At 42.3% G+C, this 27241-nt stretch overlaps 1 protein-coding gene across 16 annotated transcripts in view; it reads left to right on the forward strand.

Moving 5' to 3' along the window:
- AKAP13 (A-kinase anchoring protein 13) overlaps positions 1–27241 on the forward strand; it is a 208370-nt gene that overhangs the window by 57683 nt on the left and 123446 nt on the right. For all 16 annotated transcript variants that reach the window (XM_061371313.1, XM_061371301.1, XM_061371302.1 and 13 more), the window contains 2 exons: positions 2870–2914; positions 20327–20474. In XM_061371313.1, the coding sequence (XP_061227297.1) occupies positions 2882–2914; positions 20327–20474 (181 nt within the window). In that variant the 5' untranslated portion in view covers positions 2870–2881. The remainder of the gene's footprint in view (positions 1–2869; positions 2915–20326; positions 20475–27241) is intronic.

Consider the following 27241-nt stretch of genomic DNA (forward strand, 5'->3'; position numbering starts at 1 on the left):
TTGAATTACAGGAACCTAAATGCTCTGTGGAGGGCATGCTGATGTTCTGTACAGATTGTTAATACCTTCAGTGCAGCCTATTTGAGCTGGACTAGTTTCTACTAGTTTTTTGCTAGTTTCCACCACTGGTCTTAATGAACATGCTTACTACCACTCATTGTCTGCTTCATAAAAAAAAGGATGATGAAAAACAGCATCAAAGGAGCATGGGCAGTGTCCGCATGTTGGGACTTCGAGCTAAATTGTGCCTAATGTAACGTGTAACTTAAAAGCTTATCACTTTGGGTAAATCTGGCAGTCTAGACCTTGTGATGGAGCACGTCAACTGTGGTTACTCCTTTTTATGAAGGTGAGATGGGTGTTGGTGGCAGATGCTATGATGGCAACTTGTACAAGATTTGTGAAAGCAGGGAGAGGGCTCACAGCTGATCAGTCCTGCAGCATAGCAACCCAAGCATCAATGAAGCATTAGCTACGGTGTATACAGGTTCCTCTGTGGCTTTGCTGAAAAGGGTGGCCTTGCACTTCTGACCTTCCTCTTTATTTCATGAGGCTTTGGATGGGACTGTTTAGAAAGCACTGGCTTGATAACTTAGAGCTAACAAAGTGGAGCAGGAGGGATGAGACAGTGGTGAGAACACCCTCTGGAGGGTGAGAAGCTGGCTGGTGCCCCGTGGGTTTGCCAAAGCCAAGCAAACAGCTGTGGTTGAAACCCAGGGGTGAGCTCCCTGAGAGCATGAACACATACGTAATTTGCTTTCAGGTCACGTAACTTATTGTGTGTAATGGCAAGAGTAACAATAAGATACCTGTGAACTGTGATAGGGAAGATGTAAAGCTATTAAATAAAGAAGGAAAGAATATATTTGGGTGCATTAGAATAACTTCCTTTCCTCAGAAAAAGCTTCTGAGAAACTGGCACAGGTGATAAAATTAAATTACTTGGGAGTAGAGAGATACTTGGAGTAAATATGTATTGTCTGTGGTGTCTTGGGCAAATGCAAACCAGTAATGTTCTGGTTTTCTGATTCATTTTTTTTTAAGGTGATATCCTTTAACTTGCTTCGTATCCTGTAGAAGGTCAGTAGTAATATTGTTTGTGTAGAACGATGGCTGGATTTTGGGATAAGGAGTAATCCTAGTAGCTGATGTAAATGCAGAAGTATAGATTCCTTTTTCTTTGAAGGTATACCACGCTGTATCTTTTATCAGCAAAAAGAAGTGGTTCAGTTACTTGTCAAGACTTGAAAAGATGTGTTTGAGAAGACGATGCTTTATATTAGCTCCCTTTAAACATTAGCATCTGAGACAGATCTGCTTTGATTCTGTGCTGCTTAAAAGTCATATCCACTTACTACCAAATTACTGTGTCAGACTACAACTCTTAATTTTGCTTCCTGAGAGAATTGGTCAATTGCAATGAGACTTTGTTAAAATCCAAATGGGAAGTGAGCTTAAAAGGGGGTTTTTCCAACCGTGGTTCCATAAGGTACAATAAACACTCTTACAACGTTTTGGTACCCTGTTTGAGATGTCCAGATTCAGAATAGGACAGAGAGGCTCAGATAGGTCATGAAGGAGATTGGCAGGGCTTGTGAATCCTTTGGTTTTGTTTCTTCTTTTCTCTCTGAGCCCTCAGTAGGACTGGAATATTTGTTTGTTGGCTGCCTCAGAGGACCTTTTGCAGCAGGCCTGTGTTTTGATGAGCAGGCTTGGCAGGTACCTCAGGCATTTTAAACCAAGCAGTGCAAAAACGCTTCTTTGTAAAGTAAGGCGAGCGTGTGAAGGAGCAGGGGTGGCTGGAATCAGCTAAGAAAACTTAGGCTGTGGTTCAGTTTCTGTCTCACTAAAGGCAAACTGTGGGATCTGGAAAGGAACGAAGTATGAACCAGACCCTCTGTTTTTTGTATGAGAAGCATAGTGGTATTTCATCCCTTTTAAAAAGGGTTTGAAGTACTTGTAGAGCATTACCAGTACTGCAGACATGAGCAACAGCAGAAATTCCATTTTTAATTGCTTTGCATTCCTTCATGTTAGGATCCTGGACCTCTTAATACACACGTTAAATGAAAACATATAGCTTTTCTATTGGAATGGAGAAATTAATGCAAGTGAAATTCTGGTTCAGATGATTCAAAGCTCAATGCAAATAACTTTCACCAAGTTACATGGAAATTCCGGGGCAGACTGGGAAGGGGAAAGCTTCTTAACTAAAATCACCTTGGTCGGAGAAGTGATGGTTAGTTTTTGACTATGAAAAATGCCAATGCAGAATCAGGCGCATCATCTATTCTGGAAGTTTTCCCTCAGTTTTGCAAGGAGTGTTTTTGACAGTTTGATTTTTATGTACTTTTAAAATGCTTCTTGAATAAAACAGTGGAAAGGGGAGGGAAATGGCACCAGATTACTTGGGCAGTGTAGTGTTCACCAGGGTAATTGGTCTTCTCCAGCAGTGGAGTGAACCACAGATCTTTACAGCAGCTTTTTTGGTGGCTGTGTGGGAATTGGTGGGCAGATAGCAGTTGAGGATTGCTTGTCATAAACAGAAGATAGGAAGTGAGGGCTGCTAAAAGGAAACATGAACTGAGATGGCTGTGGTGGGGAAGCAATTTCACCTGGGATATTCTCAGTACTGACATAGCTGACAGCTCGGATGAGTGCTTTGCTCTACCAATCATTTTAGGTTTGGCTTTGCTTAATGTGAGCATAAATAAGTAAGTATCATTGACAGATCTACAAAGAGAGAAAATAGAAAATCATTGTGTAAAAGTGACTATTGGGGAAGTGATGTACACTGCTAAAGTGGCTTAAGTAGTACCTAAAATGTTATGGAAAATACTGTTAACTTGTCTTTTCTGTTCTGTTTCAGTGTTCAGAGGTCATGAAACTTAATCCACAGCAAGCTCCATTATATGTGAGTACAAAATCTTAAGCGTTTTTCCCTTTCCTCCTAGCCACACAAAATGCTTCCCACCACCCTTTCTGGAGATGCTGCTCTTTTTCTCTTTGCTCCCAAAGACGTTATTTGTATTAATTCAATTGCAAATGCTCAGTGGTAACACTCAGGTAAGTCCCAGAGCTCCTCTATCTCTCCAGCAGACAGTTATAAAGAAGTTCTGAGACATGTATTGCAGACAAACCCCTGCTTTGATTTATTTTCTCCCCAGTGCATGGCTGTGCTCTTGTGAGTTGATGTGTTGAGAGGTGGTAAGAAGAAATTGCTTGTGTGGAAAAGAGGGCATCCTGGTGCGCAGCGCTTGCCCACTGTGATAATATTTTCCTGGTTGGAGTTTTCAACGTGGCAGGGAGGAACTGGAAGCGGCAACGGGCTCAGCTGTGCTGTGGCTGCTGCAGCAGGGTCTGGTTTACGTCAGCCTCCTGGAAGCTCGTAACCTCGATGGCTGCATTAATAAAGAACAAGCTTCCTCTCGCTCTTGAATAGCAGCTTTGTTGCAGAACATGAGGACTGTCAAATTAGACCTGGATTTGTGGGGGTGTGTTGCATGTGTGTTAAATCTGTGTCAAAGCTGCCAGCCAGGCTTGTAACCGTTTGCTTTCCATATTGCCATGCTCAGAACAGGGTTAGCTGAGAAAGCCGTCCTGTGCTTATGGTCCTACCCACAGACCTTGTGTGTAATAAGGGTAGAGCTGGATGCAGGGGTGGAAAATCTGGAGGGAAAATTGCTTGCAATTGTGGCTTCTAAGGGGAAGGAAGGAGGAAATGATCAGGACTGGTGGTATCTTGGAAAGTGTGTGTTGTAAATAATGGGTCATATTGACCTTCAGTGCCATGGAAGCTTTTAAACCTTGCCTACTTTCAATTACGAGCTGGAAGTTTGCACTGGAATTTATTCTCTACTTACAGTACTAAGTTCTGTGCTTGGAGCAACATTAAAACACTGTGTAGTGTGACCTGCTTTTGGGAGAATGGCTCTTCTGGAGCACACCACCATATCCTGTATTTGGCAACTAAATGTTGCTTGATTTTTTTCAGTTGCAAGCCTACTGAATGCATCTTGACATTGAAGCAACTTAAGTTTTAGTTTCTTTTAATGTGTCCTGTGTGCAAATATATGGTATATATGCCATGGTAGAAGGCAGGGCAAAATTATCCTTTTATCTTTTGAACAGCATATGACTTAACTAATCTGGAGCCTTTGTTTTCCTAGTCTTATCTTCTGGCTTAGTTTATTTTCCCACTGTTTTGTGTGGGTTTGTATTTAATGTGTAATACTGGAGTGGTACACTTAGAAGTCCTCATCCCCACGTGATAGTGAGGAGGACTGGGCTGAGGTCAAATGTAGCCCAGTGTGAAATAATGATTATATGGCACTTGGTGTAGTGTTTTGTTGCAATGCAAATAAGTTGGTGATGGCATTATTAATACATGGGTGACTCCCCTTTCTCTCTTCCTCCTCCTCCCCTGGCCAAGTGTATCTGCAGATCAGCTCCCTTTCAAAACAAAGTTTGGTAGCTTAAGGAAGGCAGAGGGCAAAATAGGAACTCGAGGACCTTGAAAAGTCAGGATTTAGTCTTCCTGTTTGCTCTCAGTATAAATGCTTTGTACATTTTAACGTCAGTTTTTCTTTCCATGCGTTGTTAATTGACATCTCAGCTCATTGGAGAGTTGTTGGGTGTGAGCAGCACATAAGTAAAATGTACCTTCCTGGTGTTTTGTTGTTCAGAAGGCAGACACAACAGTCTTGTGGCCTGGCCATTGGTAGGTGAATAACAAACCCTCATCTGGTTCCTTCTTCATAGTGATGTCAACTCTGTTTTCCTGGTATAGGCTCCTTGAGCTTGTTGTCAAATAACTAAGAGCCATACTCTGAAGTTCTCCATGAGGAATTTCATCTCTGTAAACAGCTGGAACTAAGAGGCAATACAGACATGTCAGGGCATCCCTGAGTTTGTCTACTCTCAGGAAAACATTGCTTCCCCCCAGATTTCACCAATTTGTTCTTGACACCTTTGCCTTGCATCCCTTATACTCTTTGTCTTTGAAGCCAATAGGTTAGCTTCAAGATTACTTAATTTTGTTTATTATTTTTGTTAAAGCTTGCATGAGCTTCATTCTCAAAGCTCCATTAGTAAGCAGCAGCATTGCTGAGCTCCTTTTGGGAGGAGAAAGTAAAAAATGATGTCTCCAGTTCAGTTCCTGGAAGGCAATTAGAGAGCTAGAGCATGTTTTATCCTATATGGTAATTACCTTACAATTATGAAAAGTGTTTAGGGAACCTGGGGTGTCTGCTGTACTAGAGATCAAGGTTTTGTGGGTAATGGAAAAGATGGTACTTCCACATAAGCACTAATAGAGGGATGGAGATTCTTGTATTATTGGAGCCAATGTATGTAAATAGAGGGAAGCCCACCTCCTGCATCCTTGGTATGTTATTTTGGCTGCTTGGACTTCACTTCTATAAATATCACCTGTCCTGCTTCTGCAGAGCTTGTGAGCCCTTTGTAAGTGTAAAGATTAAGAGATAAGGTGGAAAACCTGTAAGTATGGTGGTTTTGTGTTTGTATGTGTCTTGTCCCGTTTTAGTCTGATTGTTCCTTGATTAATGAAGTTGCAGGAACAGGAGTTGAGCGTTATGGTGCTGCAGGTTTGGGCTGGGACAAGAGTTCAGCCTTTCCTGGGCAAACTGCTGGCCCCTGGCTCGTTCAGTTGGTCCCCCCAGGAGCATCATATCTCTCACCAGAGCTGTTTGTTACCTGCCCTTAGCGCTGTTTAAGGAGCAGACCTGGCCCCTGAGCTTGGTGCAGCTCACAACAGCCCAGTCATGAGGTAGAGGAGCACATGCCAGGAGAGATAGGGAAGCAAAGTGTTCCTCAATATAGCACGGGGAAGGTTCACCGCGGTGTTGATACCGTTAACGCCGGTGTTTAAACAGGCTGTAGGTCAAGCAGCTATCCCATTGTCAACACGTACTTGCCTTCATAAAAGGCAGTGTTACTTTGCAGAGTCTGTGGCTTAATATCATAGAATCATTGAATGGTTAGGGTTGGAAAGGATCTTAAGATCATCAAGTTCCAACCCCCTGCCATGGGCAGGGACACCTCACACTAAACCATCTCACCCAAGGCTTTGTCCAACATGGCCTTGAACACTGCCAGGGATGGAGCATTCACAACTTCCCTGGGCAACCCATTCCAGTGCCTCACCACCCTTACAGGAAAGAATTTCCTCCTTATATCCAATCTAAACTTCCCCTGTTTAAGTTTGAACCCCTTACCCCTTTGTCCTATCACTACAGCCCCTAATAAATATTGTGGTATGAATTTGAAATAAAGCTGTTCCAACCCACTTCCTCATTCTCAGGTATCTCCATGGGGTACTTGACATGAGCAGCTATCTTGCTGCTAGCAGTGATGTTCTGAAGAAGTGGGATAGTAGAGTGGGCAAGTCATGGATAAGGTCTCCTGTGGTTCACATAACTGTGATGATGAGGGTTCGAGTTCTCCGTACTGCAGCAGTGGTCTTAAACTTTGTGGTACAAGCTTGACTAATGCAGGGATGGTCTCTAGACCCATAATCATTATAGCACTGGGAAGGTTTTAACAGAGAATGAGCTTTATCTCCCAGCTTTTCACTAGCACGGGTCACGGTTACAAAAAGCAACTGTCACTTGTCTGGATTAAGTGTATCTGATTTCTGTTGCTGCTGTTCTCATGAGTTGTTTTCTTCCAAGTGTGTAATTACATGGATCATGCTTTACGTAGTCTTTGAGGCAGCTGCAGATATTCTGTGGAAAAGGGGCTCTGTAATATGAAGTCCTTCAGATACATTGATTTCTTCACGTCCATTTTGCTGTAGAATGTGCAAAAAATCTGTGTACCTGGACAGTCCTTTGTTTGCCTGTCTCAGACTGCAGTTGGGAACATCTCTGTTGATGAACAACATCTCTGTTGTGAGATCAAACACAACAAAATTGGATCAAATCCGAAACCAGCTTTACCCACATCCCTCTTGTATTTCAGTGCTGTCCCATTGATACGGAAACTTACTGAGCACAGCATAGTGGATGGACAGTGTTTCAGACCTTGTTTCTGCTCTGCCTGGGGCTTTGCTTGGGAAGCCAGGTCTCAAACTGAAGGAACAAACTCTTCCTGTCAGGAATGGGAGTGAGAGAGTTGCAAAAGTCTTTGATTGATGGGAGCTGAGAATTCAGGAGCTTCAGTTCTGTTTAAGTACTTGAAATGACCTCACTGATGGTCACCTTTTCATAGAAGTTGTGCATCTCTACCAGAAAGAGTCATATTTTCAACTTGCAAGGTACTTCCTAGATGTTGTCAATGTATTATAGAAACATCCAGGTCATTAAGGAGTATGCAGATAGGAAAAAAAGGGTTAGCAGTGCTAAGAACGAAGGAGGTTTATTATTAAGTGACCTTTTCATTGTTGTGATTCATTAAGTTCTCTGTTTACAAATGAAATCATTTAAATTAGTCTCTTAGCTTAAACTCAACTGTTGCTAACAGCTAGGCAAGAGAAGGAAAATGGAAAAGAGCTTTGTAAAGGTGAAGTGTTGATCTTTTATAAATGCTACCATTAATTGAGAGTCCAGCAGAGTATTCAGCGGGAGATTTAATTACAACAGGATCAAGGAATCACAAGCTGTGTCCCTGTTTCTAACCACAGTTTAATAAATAGAGAGTGCATGTGAGTAAATGAGCAAGGTCAAGTTTCCAACTGCATACAATGTCCTGAAAAATCTTACTTCAAAAGTCACCTGCATGGATTCTGATTTCAGCTTCTGGTAGTTACAGGATCTTTGCAATGCTATTGGTCGTTCCTCTAACCCAGTTGCATCTCCTGCCACTCTGAAATCAGTGCTGGTTTTCTTTTATAGAACAATAATCTGAAAGCAGTATTGGGTATGAATGTGCTGGAAAAGGACTGAGGTTATATGCAGGGAAGGAGCTGGGAAGCATTAAGTATCATCTTTGCTTGATTACTACCAAGGCTACAACCTTAGATCTGCCTTTAAGAGGGGAATGTTTTTTTCATGGTGATAATGATCAGTGGGTGTGAAGTGGAAAAGATTAGCAGCTGGAGAACCATGATGTATTGCTGCAAACTTTCTTCCTTTTCCCTTTTTGATTAGAAGGAACAAACTTGTTTTAAATCACAGCACTCCTCCTCTGCATGGTTTGTCTAAGGTGTGCCCACGTTATTTGGAGTGACAAACCCAAATGTGTCATAACTGGTGATTGCATGGGAGGGCAAACACTTAATTGATAAAACTCTTCCATTGACTTTGGTCTTTAATCAGGTCTGGGGATGGAGTCTCTTGTATAAACTGCTACTTAGGAGCTGTGTAACCTGCAGAGTTTTTCAAGGAGAGTTTTTATAGAGATGAGAGCTCAGACTTCCAAGCCAAAATGTCGTGCAGCTTAATGAAGTATGAACTTCAAAAGCCTCAGAAAGAATGCGTTGACCCTCTCTTAATATAACCTGGGTTTTGGGTACAGTAAGTTCTCTCTTCTGTTAATGAATTAACCACTCCTGTAGGTTTTCCAGTGTGTCCTGTTTTAATCTGAAATGAGATGAAAAGGATAATGATTATAGTATTTTTCACTCGTGCATGTTTCATGCAGCATGATGCCCTGCTGAAGTGCATGTGTAGTCCTGAAAACAGTACCTATTGTGATAACCTCTGATGTTGATGTTTTAAGAAAAAACCCTCTTTTGAATAAGTATGAAAGGGTTAAAGGAAGGAAGTTGACAATACAGAGGACTTGAGGCTTATGGCAGCAGTGTCTGTCCCAAGAGCTGGAGTTCCTCATGTGTGTGAGCGCAGCAAGGTGTTGTGCAGGTAAGGTGGCAGCTGACTTGTCACCTTGGCTGGAACCATCTCAGGTGTGACTTACGCACTATTGTGTGCTAGATAATGAATGATCATCATTCTCTTCCCAGGGGACAAAAGGACAAAATAGAATGCCTTAGAATCCTGCAGTGAGATGTTGTCATGAGGTTGTCAGCCGTGGTTTAGTTACTTTTCTACTAATGCTGGCTTTATTTGCTTAGTGGCATCTATGGTGACAAAGTCCACTGGGATGCCTGAATACCTGAGATCAGTCCAGCAGAAAAAGTAGAACATACTTCACATGCTTTTGATGTGGGAGTTTCTCACGAAAATTACTCTACATAAGCCCTGTCTTTCTCTGGAGGTCCTTAGGCAAGGGGAGAACCAGCCTTGATGTTCAGCTCAGCTCTGTGGTGAGAGCATCTGATAAACCTCTTGTCTTTTATTTGTTGGGTGCTTGATTTCTTCTTAATAACAAACCAGCTTTCTGCCCCACCTTCAAAACATTGTTGAATTATGAATGAGTGGAAGGGCTCTAAGCACCTTCTACAAATAATTTACAAATATTTGCTTGTGTTGCTTGTGGAAGAACAAGTTTTAAGTCAATTGGGTGCCTGAATAAACTGTTTTTTTGAGAAGCACATTGCAACTTGTCTGGCTCTGCTTTCGTTCTGCAGGCAGAATGGTTTCCTCACTAAACTGTGCTTGACCTCATCTGTGAAGTTTGTCACTTACATCCTTGATCCAGATTCTTTTCATCCTCCACTTCCCAAGTTCTGGTCTACATCATAGAAGAAGCCATGCCCTTCTGTCACAGTGGGTGTCTGGCAGCTGTCCCCCTAGCTCTGCACCATCCTCTGGCAAGCTGCCTGCTGCTTCTCAGTTCCCAGTGAAGACTTTGGGTTGCACAGTGTGGTTATTGCAAGGCTGTTCTCTTGTCTTGCTCCTCTTAAATGAGCTGTTCAGTAGCTCATGAGGTTTATGCAATGTTAGTACAGGACTCCCTGTGAAATGGTCATCTCTGTGCATCTGCTGAAGGCAGCTTTGGCTGGAGAAGTTGCCAGGGGCTGCCCGACCGTCAGCATCACCTTTCTCCAGGATATGCCACTGATGGAATTGGAGCTCGGAGGCTCTTTCTTCTGTATTATCTGAAACTGCAAATGTTGGTGACTTGGGTTCAAAGCCCTCCTCCCATAATTACCTGTTTCTTTTCTTCTTTGATCCTGTGATCTTTCCTTCTGTGATCCTGTTTTGTGGGTATGAATGTGCTGGTAGACAGCAAATGGTCTAGCTTAAAGTCTGGAGCGCTTACCTGAAATGCTGCCCTTGACTTACCACTGCTTTGCAGCATTTTGTGTGAGCTTTGAAGTGTCCAGAAGAAAGATGCTGGAGCTGGTACAGGGTAGGGGTGGAGGTGAGAAAGCAGAGCCCATAATCTCTTTTGGGGAAATACTAGATAGCTTCAGACTGTTTCCTGAAACTGCAAAAAGAATCCTTATGTTGTCACACATAGAGTTATATTAAACATTATTATATGCTTGGGCTCTGAATTTAGGGTTGTATATTTCGTATACTGATGTGTTAATACCTGGAAAGATGCTCATAGACTGTGTCCCATCCCCAGCAGTGGCTGACAGTGTTACCTCCCCTCCTTTCAGGAGGAATGAGCAACAAAAATCAAGGCTTGATGTTTAAAAGTATGAAAATGCTCTTCAACTGCTCTTCCTTTCTGGAATGCATTTATATTCATAAATATTCTTGTTACATTTAGAATGGCAAAACAAATTTCCCATCTCATTCATCAAGTTACATGTCCCTGCTTTATTTCCTGTCACACAGTGCTGACAGTCATTTTGTTAGAATAGAGGCAGTTCTGACAGCAAAGCTCAAGTGAGAGTAAGTGGTTTGGAAGGCATTGATTTGATTTGATTTTCAAATAACCCCTCAAATCTCCTGCACTCTTCCTGCACTGCCTCCTGTCTGCTTCTGAAGGTTATGCTGCATGCGGTGTCTTTGCAAATCCTCGTCCTCTGCCTTGCTCGGTAGAGCAATTCCATCTTGTGTTTAAGTGGAAAATCAAATAAACTGTGATTAATTGTTCTGTGCTAAGATCGGTGCTGTGCACTGCCATCCAGTGGCTGTTCTGTTGAAGGACACATTTTCAGTGCTGCTGCCTGTTTGTATAGTTGTTTCAACCTGTTCGTGTCAGCATTGCAGGCGTTTCATCTGTCTAGTATTTGTGTATGGGGGTTATTTCTTAAGTAAGATACTGGTTATAATGGTTTCCATTCTTTAATGGCAAAAAAATACCACTTTAAAAAGTGCCTCAGTCATTACAGTAGCTCTAAGTACTGTAATTGTGAAATCTTTGAAGACTGGCAGGAAAATGAACATGAATGCCCTGAAACACACTCGGAGCTCTTTCTCTTCAAAGGTTTTGCTCTAGAGGAGGCTGAAGTACCAGGAAGACACCATCCTTCTGCTCTCCGGTCTTTGGATGTTACTGCTCGAACCTGATTTTCCTTTTTCCCTTTAAAGACACCTCAAGGCTGTTTGTGAAAATACCCCTGTGACAGGCGACTGTTTCAGATAATGTGTCATCATATGTACTTTATCTTCCAGGAACTGTGACTCTCTCCGCCTCTCTGGTGCCAGGAGAATAGCTGCATTTCTGTTAGTCACTGAATACATTCAGGCTGCCCGCTATTTCTCCCAGGCACAACAATTCTGTTGTTATTGCTGCATGAGTAATTAGCAGGAAATGCTATCAATCACTGAAACAGCTGGTAATAAAATTGCCTGGTTCAGTTCTCTGAGTGTAGTAAAGAACAGACGGGGCTTTAGGATGTGGCCATCAATTTGGATGTGTTTTATAGGAATTGATTGTAGCAGTTTCTGAGAAAACCCCTTAACTGTAAGACCAGTATTTATGGGAACGGGATGGTACTGGAGGGGATATTCTGCCATAGGGAAATTCCTCCATCTTGTCTTCATGTGGTGGCACTACACAGAGATTTGCGTAGTTTAGAGAGCAGTCTCTGGTATGTTACTGCTTGTGTACCTCCATTCCTTCTCTTTCTCTGTACCAGAGCCATGCGGAGCTTGAACTGGAGGAAATTAGGGGTTACTGTCAATACTTACCTATTCAGGCAATGGTGACTGAGAACAGCAGGCACAGACTGTTTTAAATGAATGGTCTAACACTAAACTGCCCAAATAAATGAAAGAAAATAATTATTTTCACTCTACAGCCAATTTCAGACTAACAGTAAAATTATAGCAGTTTCTCCTTAGATATATAACACAAATAGTGAATGGCACTTTTCCCATCTTTGTATTTTTCTCCTTAACTTTGATTTTTCCTGTTAATTTTGTTAGTTTTATCACTTCTTCCTGAGTGCTAAAAATGATTGGACATGACCTTGGCTGTATAGTTTTGTGAAGGCTGGCTGCATAGCACAGTGCGGCAGTGACCTGATGCACTAAGCATGCTCTGAATAAGTGTTGGTAACATAAGTGCTGCAGAGCATGTGGAGCCCCATGCTAAGGCAGCGATACAGCTATTAACAACCCAATCTAATTAACTCTCTGGCTCTGTGTAGCAAAGTGGTATGTCGTGAAGATGTGCCTGTAAAGATCATGGGTGTCTCTTTACCGTTAACAAGATACTGTTATTTGATGTATTTTTCTGTTGTAGAGATCTCCTACAAGGTGCCTGAATTAATATGGATGTAATACTTGCAACAGCATCTTGGCACTCTGTAAAGGTTCATCTGTGAACTGTGATTGTTTTGGAGACCGACGGGCATGCTCTGTTAAAGGATGTGAGCTGCTAGCAATGGATTTCCTCAAGTGTACCCATTTCTGCAGGAGTTTGTGTTGCTTGCATTGGTTTAGGGTAGGAAGTCCACCCCTTGCTCTCCTCAGACCATTTATCTCTCTGCAGATAAGAGCTGCTGCAGGATTAGACACTGGAGTGGCCTTGGACATGGTGTGGCTGTGAGACTGTGTTGATAACTTGGCTATAATGATGCTGGCTCTGCAGACAGGCAAGTCAAGGGCATCCGTGCTGTGTTTTGAGCACAGGTCATGCTCAGGATGGGTCTGTGGGAGACAGCTTGGGCCTGGAGGCATCAGTTCAGGGCTGTTTATCATAGATGTCAGTCTTTTTCCACATTTCCGTCTATGCAAAGACTCTTAACTAAATGCTCTTTTGACTGTATTCCTGCTTGCCCCCTACTTTATCCATCGGCATGCTAAGCTAATCTTATTCTTGGACCAAATTCTGTCTCACCTTTGGAGGAAGAAAGTGGTGAAGAAAGTTATTTTGCATGTATCTTAGTGTTTCAGTCATGGCTCTGTGGCTGCCATTGGAAGGGGAGATCATTTGGCTCAGTGCAGCATTAATAAAATATGGAAGGTATCGCCTTGAGTTGCTGTGTGAGCTGACAAAAAAGCATGCACCATCACTGTGCTCTTTTGGTGGCCTCTGGCAAAACATTACTTTCTACAATAGTATTTTCCTAAGGGTAAGAGGCTGCTTTGCAAAATCTGTCTTTCTCATCACAGAGGGGCTCAGTATCCATGCTGTTAACCTGAAACCTTTTGCTGGCAGAAATAATAGCATTGCTTTAATTTAAAAAGGAAATAAAGTTAAGGTTGGAGATTGATCTTTTTATTTTCTAGACCATTGGAGTCATTCTTCTTGTCGCCTTTTGTATTATGGTTGGCTATGTTAATTTAAGACAAAAAAATCTCTGCTTTGTGCTCCTTTACGATCAAGGAGTTTTGAAGTCATTGACTATGAAAATGGACCCATATCTGCCCCAAACTTGGCAGCTTGCCATCCTGTTTGTTTCTGGAGTCTCTCCCTAGAGCTTTTATCTGCAGGAGGCTGCAGCACTCCACCCTGAACGACATCCATCTTTCCCCACGCTCCTGACCCAGGTCACTGCCTTTATCAAGGGGGATATCTCTAGGCGAGCAGGGATATCTAGAGCTGCTCATGTTCAGGCAGATTTCACAGCCCTACCTTTGTTTCGGGGACTGGAGCTCTGCAGAACAGACTGTGTTTGATGTGATTTCTTTCTTCCCTGAATGCTGCTCTGAGTCAATGCGTACCTGTGAAATTGAGGATGTCTGTAATGACTGCTTTTATCTCCCTGTACCATTTACCTCCTCCCACAGTCCATTCCTTTTATATACATGTGTTGGGAGCTCCAGGGTAAATGGTCACATCTGCAAAAGGGCATGGATGGTTCAAGCTGTGGTGTTGCAGCATCTAGGAGCAAAGTACCAGGAGGCAATTTAGGAACCCTAATAATGTTCCCATGGGAGAAAATGCGATCCAGATGAAGTGAGGTCCATGGAAAACCTTACACCATGCTAAGGTAGAGAGGGAAGGGGACTTAGCTGGATGTTTTGAAGATGGAACCCATCCTCAGATTCTAACTCTCAGGTTTTTGCTGCTCCTCTGCTTTTGTTAACCTGGGAATAGCAGTCTGGAAGAGCTTGCTGGATGTTGGTTATTTTCTTGCCATGGGAAGAGAGCATCACTTGGGTTTATGAGCCAGCAATGATAGCCCTTGGTGCTTGTATCACATCTGACAAGCCGGAGTGCTTAGACCTGGAAAAATGGGTACCCAAGCCTTTCTCAATCAAAAGGGTTATTCCAGGAGATGAGAGCACTGCCACGTTTGCTCTCAAAATAGTCGCCCAAACCCCCATCTCCATTTGCAGTTAGGAGCCCCTGTGGCTGCGCCTGGTTTTGTTCTGCACGAAAACGTCCATATGCCGCGGGTGTCAATTCCAGATGTGCCTCTCCAGGGGGTTAAACACATGTTTGCACCAACCCAAAGTAACCTTAGATGGGAGGCATCTTCCAAGATGCTCAGCTGAGACAGGGACACTGGGAGCAAAAAACTTAGCTGTTGGTCTTGTGTAGTGGCAGAGGTAAATGGTAATGGATCACTGAACATCTAAACAACTACATTTTACCTTTTTCATGCAGGATGACTTCTGCATTTTCTAAAGCTGCCTTGCAGTTGCCTTTTTCATCCTCCAGCTGATCTCAGAGTATTCTGCACTTCTCAATTTGAGGTGTAATTGTCTCAACTTCCCCTTTGAGTTTTTTCCTAACTTAATTATTGTCAGTCCTGCATGCTGTCCAAGGAGAAAGTCATATGATTGAAAAGGCAGCTTTTCCTTTAAAAGCCATTGGGATGAAAAGTTCTTGGTGTGTTTGAACTGTTTCATTGATGGGGAAACTCGAAGTGCAGGGATGTGAAAGGACTTGCCTCCTGCTGTAATTATAGCCTGATCTGTGTACTCTGTATCGAGCGCTAGCTTGACAGCAAGTCAAATTCATCTAAAACTGAATAGAGATATCAATGAGCCTTGATTCCTTGAAGGTGGAGGAAGAAGCCACAGCTGTGATTTTGTCCAGTCCTGGGTACAGTGCTACTCACTTGGGAGCTATTTAGAGCTTTCTAAAGAGGCTGGGAGGGAGAAAGTGTTTGAAAAGCCAGTTTCTCCTTTTGTATCCCAGCATAATGCAATAAGCAATGACCCAACAAGCATCTGATTCATGTTATGAATAGCGGAAACGAAACAAAACTTGTTACAGTGGCAAGTTAAATTTACTCATCTAATCCAGCACCTAATCCAGCCGCTTTAATGAAGCATCATAACGCTGATGTCTATAGCAGCTCTTAGAAGAAAATACATTGGGAGGCAGGTTTCTTTCCTTGCATCTGAGTCTTTAACACATGGACTTTCCATTCAGTAGGATTGCACTTGCTATGTTCTTCCTGCATGAAAAAACAGGCAGAGATGGCAGTGGTCATCAGCAGCAATTCTGCTTTTTTGTGTGGAACAAATCCTGGTGGCTAGTGTGTTCTCATTAAAAGCAGAAGGCTCAAGTAATGCTGTCTAATACATGCTTCATTTTCATAAGTATTTTTAGACTGTGTGTGTGTGGGGAGGCCAGAGTTGGGTTGTTACTAGGTTAGGTAATGTACTTCAGAATTCCCGCTATGACCCATGGGGGAGAACCCAGTTTAGAAATCGCATGCTTCAGCTATAAAAATATAGCTTGGCTTTTTTGGGGTGGTTTTGGTGGGTTTTTTTTTTAGTGTTTTGGGTTTCTGTTGTTTTTTTGTGTTTTTTTTTTTTTTTTTTTTTTTTTTTTTTAGAAACTTTAGAATTTGATACCCAGCATGCTAAGAATACTTTTTTTTTCCCCTTTGTAGACCATTGTAGAGAAATGCACATATCAGTTCCACCTGCTGCTGGTAGAACTGATACGATGCCTGGTTCCCCAATCCTAGATTTCCAGAGCCTGAAGTGGAAAAGAGAGATGTCTTTACGTGTTTAAAACAATTACTTCTTTATGGAAGGTGGATGGTATTTTTGAGTTAATAATATAAGTGATCTTAATTCTTTGGAGCTTAAGGATTTTCGCTTCATCGTCACTTCCAAATAATGCTGAGGCCATTTATTAAGAGAAAGAAAAGCCTTTGAAGGTAAATAGTTTGCTGTAACATGCACAGAAACCAAGTCTGAGAAAGAAGAAATGATTACTCAGTTGCTTGAGCTTTGCCTTCACATAATCCGCATGCCTTTAACTGCAGCACTGAAAAAATAAATACCTAAAAAGGTGGAATTGTCCTAATGCCAGGAAAATCTGCTGACAAACAGGTGTGTTGTCAATCTAGTGTTGGGTTTTAGACCTAGTAACAGCATTTAGCTTTTCTAGGGATAATTGCATTTCTGCTGCCCTGACTAAGCCCAAGGTTCAGAGACGTGCCACTCTCAAATCCCTTTCTGAATTGTTTTATAGTAGTTTAAAGCCCAAGGTCAGGCTTGGCTTTCCAGTGCATCCATCCGTTGGCAAAGCAAACCTGCTTTCTCCTTTGGTTTGAGGAGGGGAATAGAGTTAAAGAACCACATCCACCTTCTTTATGTCCCATTTCAGCTCTCTGAAACCAGAGATTTTCAGATCTGAACGAGGGAGAGGGTGACCTCTTTCATGAATGGACCAAAATGGAATGTTTTCATTTGCAGTGGGCTTTAAGCCAAGTAAATATTAGTCGATCCAAACTAGTTTTGAAATTAAATTATTCTTATTTGTTGGAGCATTCCAGAGAATAGCTTTGATCTGTCTGTACTTTCACCAAAGGGATATTGGCAGGCTGGCCATTCGGGATGAAAGAAGGGTTATAATAACCACCTTGTGTGGCAGTGATGCTGAACAGATGACATTTTTTGGACAATATTAAATGAATAAAGGTAAACATACTTCAATTAAAATGTTTTTGGAGGCTGAATGCAATAGGGCTGTTGGAAAGACTTCTGTGTGGGTTGGAGGAATTTGTCTGCATTTGCAATTGATTTTCTTTAACTCCAAAAATGTTGGGAAGAAAAGGGTTTGTTCTGTATGTTATTTCCTTTCCAAATAAATGTTATTTGAATATAGCTTTTAAAAATCAAATTAAAATGGGCAGTAGACAACAACATTGTTAATAAAAGGGAAATGAAGAATGTGTGTTGAAGGAGGACGGTCTTATTTAGTGCTTTGCTCTTTTGCTTCGGAGTCTCGGATCACATCATGCACAGTGAGCTGTACCAGGCACAGTACAACCTGTAAGGAAACTGAAGCACACAAGAATTAGGTGGCACATTCTTGGTCTTGCTGAAGGTGTTGGAAGACGCCTTAAAACTTAAAGTAAAAAGAAAACAAACAGAACACGCTCAGTTATAATAAAGGTATTTGGTATTCCGCTTCAGTCTTTTGCTGTAGTGTCCTCCAGAAGAGAAGGAAGGTGCAAGGTGCGGGAGACCATCCCACTATAAAGTGCTGCTTGGTTGCAGCTGAAGAGCCTCTTAACCTGATATCAGCTGATGATAATTTGTGCTCCCCTTGACTTAAACAGTAACTGTAATAAACTGAATTAACATACAAAGAGTGGTACAGTGTGGTGGGAAAGGATGGCTGGAGGTCACCTGACCTGATCACCCTCCAAAGCAGGGCCACCTTCAAAATTACATCAGGTATATAAATGTTCTATCTATCTATTTATCTATATGTTTCTTCTGTATAGGAAGTTCAGCTATCATTTTTAAAATCCCGGCTTAGCCAGATTTCAGGTTACATGGAATCTCTGGTGTTGAGATTTCTTATATGTATTTTCATGGGGTTTTGTCAATAACTGGACTTTGCAATAATTAGACTTTGCAGTAATGCTGCAAATTAACTTGCTTTCCCTTGAAATGTGAGTAGCTCACATGGACAGACATGTGCCTTCTCACGTGCACCTTGTGCGGGTTGGCTTTAGTTTCACCAGAATTGCAGTAGCTGAATTTGATTTGAGTTAAATGAAAGAAAACTCTCCTTTACCAGATACCTCTTTAAACAATCAGCCCTGTTGATGGGCATCCTGAAATGTTACCTGCATTTCAAGCCTGTTTAGGTACTTTATATGTTGATGCCTTATGGGAGAAACAGTTTGAACAAAGATGGATGTAAAAACCAAAGCACAAAGGATTTGTGGGTTAAAGCTCCAACTTTTGTTTTTTGAACATCCGCTCAAAACTGGATCCATTTGCTTGAAATGGAATATTTAGTTTCCAACTCAGCATGTGAACTGGTCATGCTTGAATTTAAAGCTTGATTTATTTCTTTTTGCACCTGTTTTCATTCTAACACTGACTATAGACAAGATATGCTACACAGCTCCTTTCTCCCCAGCTGGGAGCCTGGTCTGGTATTATCACGTGAGACCTTCCTAAAATGTACATTTGTAACTGCAGCCTCTGGAAACACAAACTATGTTTACTGCTTCATTTATCTGTTTGGCATTCTTGGTTTTCTTTCTTGTGTCTTATAATCCTTACCCATGTATTTCTTCTTAATACCAAGGGCTGGTTGTGTACTGCACTGCAAAACCTTGTTTCTATCAAAACAAGGTGCAGATCTGCCCCTGGCAATAGGTCCCAGACAGGCTGGATCAGATAACTGGACATGAACTTGGAGGAGGAAGCTGTGATGGGGGTGTAAAAGGAGCTGAGATGAGGGAGAACAGGGGGAGACGGAGCATGGGAAGTGATGCTTACACGCATTGGCGTACAGGAGAGCTTGGAAGCCTGGGGTTTTTCTGCAATAGTTGTATGTGACAAAGAGAAGGGATGAATGGAGTGAGCTCCAGAGGAAGGTTTTGAATGAATCTACATGTGTATTCTGTTGGATATACAAATTAGAGTTATGCAATCTGCAATAATAATAATAAAAACATCATTTCCAGATTTGCAGCCTTAACCATATGCTTAATGGGGTGGTGGCAGAGAGCTGGCTAATGCAGCTGCAGTGTAAAACTGGGGCATCCAACTGGTTTTGATTTTGATAGAAAAGGGGCAGAAGGTCATGTTGCAGCCTGTTGTTCTCAGTGTTGTAGTTTATGTAATTCCTCAGGCAGATAAATGCTGTATGGTGAGACCAAATGGAAATACTCCATTTAGTCTTGTACTAAATGCAAGCCATCCTCTTTCTTTATTTTCCCTTCCTCATGGAAAATGGAAGGATACTGGAAGATATTGCTCGTGTTCTTGTCTATGCAGGTGTATGAGTTGTAGGTGTATTTACTGTGTTCTGTCCTGGGTTAACTGCGATAACCATGTGTGTCCTTCAGGAATGCCATTTGATTGCAGCAAAGATGAGTAAAATGATCGAATATACCAAGATACTGAAACAAAGCCTCCCTAAACCAAAGCAGGAGTGTTCAGCCAATGTATCATGGCAGGTGTCTTTTTAGGGCTTTAAGAACTGCTGGTTTTGAGAACATAAGCTTTTCACCAAGGTGTGAGCTTATAGATGAGTGAGAAGAGATACCACTGTCTATACAGCCAGCTGTTGGGGTTCTTTTTGTAAGGAAGGCAAAAGAAATCTGGTACATGAAACTTCCATATTTTTGTGTGTGTTTATGGATGATGGATAGGATGTGCTCAAGTGATTAAGTTGGCTACACTGGAACTATCAGCGCTGTGGCTGTCTTGGACAGGGGAAATGTGAACAGTGAAGCAAGATTTAGGGAACTTGTTCAAATTTACCAAGACAGAAGCAGTTTTAGACCGCTATCCTCATTCTGTTGTTTTAGGTATGCATATATAGGGAGATACGTGTATACATGTGTATATGTGTATAAAACCCCCCTGTATGGGGTGTGTGCTTATGACTTGGTGTGATTTCACAAGATAAAGTTAATATTTGGAATATACCCTTGACGTTTCTATGCATCTCTTCCTAGAGCTGCATTAAGCATATTTTCTAGCTGGTTGGCTGGCTAGGATGCTGAGAAGCATGCGAAGGATGACTTGAATATGTAAAATTAAGATGGACCTGAGTTGTGTGAAAGGAGCACACAAACAGGGAGCAGGAGCCTTGTAGGGAGAGAAGTTCTATTTTATATGATGCAGTTCCCACAAATATAAACCTAACCTTGTTTCTTGTCCTTTTTTTCTAGGGTGACTCTGTAATAACAGTGCAGCTGACTGAGGAAGATAAAGTTGAAGATGATGTAGTTTTTTACTTGGTCTTCACTGGGTCAACTGTCCAACACTGCACAAGCACAAGAAAGATAAATCCTGGGAGTCTGGAGACCATTTCACCTGGTAAGCAATTGCCTTTCTTTGCATATCAGTGTGTCAGTCTATGGAATTTGGTTCGTTCGAGTGGACTTCAGCATCATGCTGTTTTCTTGGCTGTCTTTTTGCTTATTTTCACATTCATGGAGAGTATAATGTGTGGTTTGCATGACTGCTTTTGCCTCTTAAAATTCTCTCGCTTGATTTTGCTGGAATTGCATGACTCTGAGATTGCAGTTACTTAATGTGTAACTCTGGAATTCCATTAGAGAAATTACAGAGTTAAATTTACACGTTAAGCAAGTTTTTAAATGCAAGCAAGGTAATGGAAGACACATTTGCTAGGTTAGAGAAGCTGTTAGCCAAATGCTTTATAACCTATATATAAGACTATAAGCCATATAAGGTCGCTACGCTTAGGATCTGCTCTGCTTGACTCTGTGAGGTTTTTGCTGTAGGCCTGGTGAAACAGAACCCTTTTCCCTTAAATCAGAGCCAACACAGACTTCCCGAAACTCTTGCAGTGGCAGGCAGTGCTGGTGCTTAGTGCCATCCCTCCAGCATAACCCGTTCGGATGGGGTGGGTTGTCGCATTAAAGCCCACCGCTCTCTTTAAGCCTTTGACTGCTAACAAAACAAAACAGGTCGGTGCAGCATTTCCCTTTGGTGACTTCAGGACCGTGGGAATGAGTGTGTTCCAGGCTGCGGGCCTTACCATTAACCTTTCATTCTGACTTGTTGCTATGCAGCACATTGATACTAGTGTGAGAAAAATGCCTGACATTTTCACTGTACACAGTATAGCTTCAGCAATAAAGTGTGTTTCTTAGGTTTGCTTTTTATCTGTCTTGTAACTATTGTTTTATGAGAGATTCCCGTGGATTGAAATTTGGGCTAAGGAGTTTTTCCTTCTGGAATGAGTGGCTAAAAGTTGGCCAGTGTGTTTTTTTCATTTCCTCTTCCTTTTGTGCTGTTTGGGTTGTTAGTTGGCTTGGGAAGAGAAGTCTTTTTATGGTTACTGACGACCAGAGCCCCATGCAATCAATCAGATTAGTGCTTATTTTCTCCCAGAGGAGGCAGAAGAAGAGGTGACTCCTTCCCTGCTTTTGTGTGGCAGGCACAAGGCTCTGCCAGCCCCGCTTGCAATGACCTCACCTCCCCTCGGGACCATGGCTGTGTCGCCAAGAAAGGAACTGAAAAACTTCAGTGTTCCCCTTCAGCCTGTGCGGGAACCGGGATTTCCGGGCAGGAGCGATGCTTTCTTATCACCGCTGTCCCTGACATCGTTGGAGCAGCAGTGGATGTGGCTGCCAGGCAGTACCTGGGATGATGCCCTGTGCTCTGCTTGTTCTGCTAGCCAAGCCCCAAGTACAACTGAGTCACTTGGGAGGGCTCCCTCAGGCTCCTTTATTCGCTGTTAGTGGGAAATCTGACTCCATTAATGATTCAAAGGGAAAGGAGGGAATTGCCTTCAATTGTTCCTTTATTGGAGTCATGATCTTGTGGTGTGGGATGCTAGATAGGGATGGGTGCTGCCCCAAAATACAGCTCGCATCAGACAGATATTTAACAGGCTTCTTGGAAAGGTAGTCCCATTTCTGCCAGATTGCACTGTCTGGAGCCATGGTGCAAGGAGAGAGGTGAGATCTCAGATGTGAAGTAAGCGTCTGGGTAACATTCTCTTCTGTATTTGTACCTTGTTTTGGAGAGACTACCTGAGAAAGAGACTTCAGTGGTGAAGGGATTGATGCAGAGAAGAAAAAGAGGGGGGGGGGAAAAGCAATCTTTTTGATGTCTTCCACTGGCACCAGCTCATTTGTTCAGTGTTGCTTCAGCACTGACTGCTCTGATTTCAGCAAGAGCATGACTTATTTCAGCAGAGCTCTTCCTCCTCCTCCTCCTTCCTGAACTCAACAGTGAATCTATAATCATGTGTTTACACTGTATATTCAGCCAGTTGCCTTGGAGATGGTTGTGGTGACTCAGAGCTGGCGTTACTTGACCTCGCAGCAGGATTAGCCATGAACAAGAGACACTGTGTGGGAGACCAGCCCTTGTTTAAACACCCAGGCCCAGGCGTTAGCAAGTGCTCTGCAAGGAAACTCTTGTAAGCAGAAACTCATCCTTCTCTTCCAGCTTTGAGCATCTTTAGTTTGTCCCTGCAATGTGAGATGTGTTGCACATCCCTGGGAGTGCAGCCACTGCTTGGGGATGGCTCAGGTGGATGAAGGAAAGGCTGATTCACTCACGGAGCACACTGAGCCTTTCTGCCTGCCTTGAACCTCCGCTGCTTCACTTGAGGGCTTGGAGGCCTCATCCTCATCCCAAGTCCTCACAGTTTCATATGGTCCCCAGGAGACTTGAGGTGAAGTCCATCATGGGCCTGATTGAAAGGAGTAACAATAATGCTGTTAAAGCTAATGTAAGAACAAAACCAGATTTTAAATGTCTTTTGTCTTGTCTTTGTCAATAGTTTTGGTGGTGTATGGAGGCGTAAAAAGCAGAAACAGAAGTGATTTGATTACATTTGCTGCCAAAATGAAGTCAAGTGTTTTAGCAAAGCTTTCAAAGGAAATCCCATTTAAAAAAACCCTCAACAACATAAGGTGGTTTTAGATGAGAAATTAAAGAAAATAGAATATAAATACCTCCTACATCTCCATTGTGTGTGAAAATCCTCTGTATGCTGAAAGACTTTACCTAAATAAAAGCTTACAACTTGCAGAGTGAAATGCCTGCTGCATTTTACATAATTACTGGAGCAATCTGCCTCTTACACTGTCTTTATCATCAGCCTTAAATGCCGAATATGTATAGTGAACAGTACTGTTCAAATGTGAGCTTTTATATCTGTACATAATAAAGGAATTCTGATTGTAAATTTGTGGGAGCAGCTTTTTTTAAGCTGAAGATGTGGCTAAATGTAGATTTAGCAGTCACTCAAAGGACAAAATACCTGTATTTCTGTGCTTGCTCTGAAGGATGGGATGGGGTGGCCCAACTATTGACTGGGTTACTTTAAGGGAAGTAATTTCAAGTCATAAGAAGCAGATTTACATCTGAGCTGATCTGTCATAACTTCAAGTATCAAAATATGCTACTGAGATATAAGAATTAGACAGGAGATGATGCTGTGCTTGCTCTCAGTGACTCTTTTGTCAGCCTAAGGACAAAGCAGGTTACATTGTCCAACTAAGCTTCTGTTTGCCATGGTGAAAAGGAACCAAAATGTTATTTAACTGTTGCTTTACTGACACTGTTACAGTACTTAAATTTCTAAAGGATGTGGTTCAAATTCTCCATAGCTGGAGTTTTCCTCTGTACCAAAGGCACTCTGTTATGCAGAATAGTTTCAGACGCTGTCTCATCACATGTTAAGGTCAGTTGACGTGGCAGTCAGATGTGTGATGGCACTAGATACTGCTTGAGTTAGGGTATCATTAGGTACTGGAAAAGATACCAAAGGTCCAAGCAGGGAAGGATGCAGGGAGATGCATAAGGCCAGGTCGGACAGGGCTTTGACCTGGTCTAGAGGGGGTTGGAACTATCAGCTCTGCTGCTATGTATAAACTGTTGTTGCTGCTGAACAAGTACTGTTGGGGACTGATGTATCCACTTAATGTCACGGATGCATCATCCTACTTAGTGTTGGTCATAAACTGAGCTTTTCAGCAAGTCCTGATTACTGTAGTAACTGACACTGTTATAGTCTTTAGTATGTTTTTTTGCTTCCCAGCATCTCTGCAGGGTAGGGAGGGTAACTGAGACACTGAATGGCCAAGCAGATTGCATGTGGTAACATAGAAAGCCTGTGTTAAAGTGAGGAAGTGTAACTTCATTGCAGGACAGCAGCCTCATTGCCTGCATCTGCTTTTCCCCCACTGGAAAAGAAAAACAACTAATAATTAAAAGCCTCATATCATGATCCAGCAAACAAACCAACAAAAGAAGGAACATCCTCATCCCTGTCCCCATGAGTTAAAAACCCTGACCACAGCCTGCTGTGGGCAGCGGAGGCATCTCAGTGTTGGGAAGCTGTGGGACACATGTGGGAGAACATTCTTGCAGGAGAAAGCTCACAGAGCGGATGTGCTGGGAGCTCCAGTTTTTGTGTAGTGTATCTAGTGCAGGTTTGTGTGCCACTGTGATAATGGCTGTAGTATTGAGCACAGAGTTGGCTTCGCATGTAAAGACTGGTGTGTGGTGAGTGGGAGATGCAGAAGAGCTCAACGGGGGAAACCTGAAATGAAATTTCAAACAGGGAAAGGCAGTCCAGTGTGGTAAATCCAGAGCTGCAGCAGCTCCTAAACAAGTGAAGGGTAAGAAATACCCTGTCTGTGAGCCAAGTCAATAAGGTGCTTTTGTGTGTCCTGTTGCAATGTGTTGTATTGTTCTGAGCCTTAACTCTGGCATACCTAAATCACTTCTCTTGTTGGTTGATCTTAGAAGGTTCAGGATTCTTGTGCAGGTTTCAGAGGGGAGGAGGAACAAAATGAGAGGCAGAAGAAGGGCCTGAGACCGACTGTCTGCTGGTAGCTGATTGCCAGCAGTTTCCACAGGGCTGAAATGCTGTTTACTCCAAATGCTTTGATTCACTGAGAGCCTTCTCTCCATGCTTAAGCTAAGGTGGAGGAGGAGGCTCAGTTTTTAACTTGTTCTTAGTCCCATAGATATCAGGGGTTTGCGTCTTGTGTTTTGTTTCTGTTCTTTTCCTCTCTACTTTCTTCCTGCTAGTTAAAAGCATAGACTAAAATGAATTCCAGTTAGCTTGGAAATGTCTTCGTTTTCAACTTCTAGTGTGAAATCCTTTACATATGTTTATGCTTCATTCTCGTCTGTGTTTTCCCTCAAGAAACAAGTCTTCATAGAAAAATCTGTATTTCATGAATTGCAATCTTTGTGCTGGTAGACCAGAAGGGTAAACAAGTTTCATAACAAGTGACCACTTGGCAATGCCAGTTGTGGATTTGAAAATACTCTTAATTATGAAACAAAAAACCCCCCTAAAATAGAATAAAACAGCATAGCCAAGAGGGCTTTTTGCAGTCCATCCTCTTTGGTGTACTTAATTACTCTAGGCAGTGTATAAAAAGGAAATGATGCCAGTACTAGATGACATCAGTCACAGGAAAAAGTGATTGAATCTGTATTGAAATTAAGATGTTATGTGTGGGGTCTTATACTTCTATGGGTTTTTAGGCCATCTGCTGTTTAAAGGGCCACATTAAAATATTCCTAAACTCCCAAACTTAATAACCAAGGGTTTAAAAGGAAAAACAGAGGCTCCTGTCTACTGCTGGTGCTGTGCCTGTATATTTCATAGTGTTTGCTGTGTTGCAGGAATGGATGCTATAAATGTGCAAATCACACAAGCACATGTCAAATACAGGTTCTGATTTTCAGCACAAGAATTAAGGATTTCTGAGGCAGAAAAGAAGCACTTTTCAGATGGCCGCAGGAGATCCCTTGGCTTCCCTGTCCACAAGCCAGTAGATGGCAACATCTCTTGGTTGGAAATCCAAGATCCTCCATGCGATTCACCATGTCTGTTGGCTGGCTTTCTTGTCCTGCTTTAATCTCTTTATAAGACCTCTTTCAACCCAGCTCCACCATGGTAACACAGAGGATGCAATTAGCATTGGAGTCCTTAGTCATCTACTAGGCAAACCCAAACATGTGCTTCCAGCAGAGTTTTAAATAGCTGCCCAGGCTGGGGGCCCATTGTTTGATAGCTCAAATGTGAATTCTGAAAATAGGAGGTTTGGGCAGGATTTCCACTTTTAGAGGAGTAGGAAATGAACTCATCTTTTATTAAAGCTCTGTGTTTGTAAAGGGGTGTTTTGTCTTCGTGTGTGCCTTGTTTAATGAGAAAAGCTCTGAAAAGTTTTGTTGCTGCCCTTTTAACCACACACCACATCAAAGCTATAGGTACCAATTACACGGACAGGTCTAAAGCCATACATTAACTTGTCTAATGACTTACAACTCCATCTTTTCTCCTGCTCATTGTTTTACATTGTTATCGTGTAGAGGAGGCAGTGTTATCGTACTGATGCATCTCATTTCTTTGAGCATAACTACAAAGAGGAGAACTCCATATCTCCATTTCTTGTTCTTGTGTCTTCCCCAAAGCAAGCTTCAGTGGCCCAGTAAGGAATTCTTTACTTGAGGAGTTGTGGTCTCATTTCAGATAGTTCTTTAAAGTGGGGTTTTATGTGAAGATGGGGGTTTTGTTTTATCACAACAAAAGCAGCCACTGGGCCCATCTCTGCATTGACTGAAATGTTGGTTTAATTTCTGTATTGTTCCAGCAATATGTTGGCACTTCCCAAAACAGCTCCGAGCAGTGAATTGTTTCCAAGCTAAATTTAGAGGAACTAAGGAGTAGAAAGAGAAATGGGGTAAAATGCAATGGAGGAAGAATTAAGGGGTGGCTTATTTGACTCTCAATCACAGTTAAGCCAGCATATAAATGACCTAATCTTGTACTGTGGAATAAAAATGTACGAAGCGAAGCATAGCCACACACATGACAATCGCTATTTCATCATTTGCTTCTTATTGCTCTTCTTGCCAAAGGGCCTGATTTCTGGAGAAGACTGAAGGCACTCAGGAGGGGTGCTGGGCAGCATCATGAACCTGATCATACTGTAAAGCCAGGGATTTCTGTTCCTTCTGTGGGTGCACTCATCTGTGTGATTTATTCGCACACACGTTTCCAGCCTACCAAATGCAAACCTTTATCAGTAGGCTCATTGCTCTTCCTGACACACCCAGGTGTGTTTTTCCTCTTT

The sequence above is a fragment of the Neopsephotus bourkii genome, unplaced genomic scaffold, assembly GCF_033783945.1.
Source record: "Neopsephotus bourkii isolate Nb327-2 ecotype Australia unplaced genomic scaffold, CSIRO-AGI_Nbou_v1 NB_1572, whole genome shotgun sequence".
NCBI lineage: Eukaryota > Metazoa > Chordata > Aves > Psittaciformes > Psittacidae > Neopsephotus > Neopsephotus bourkii.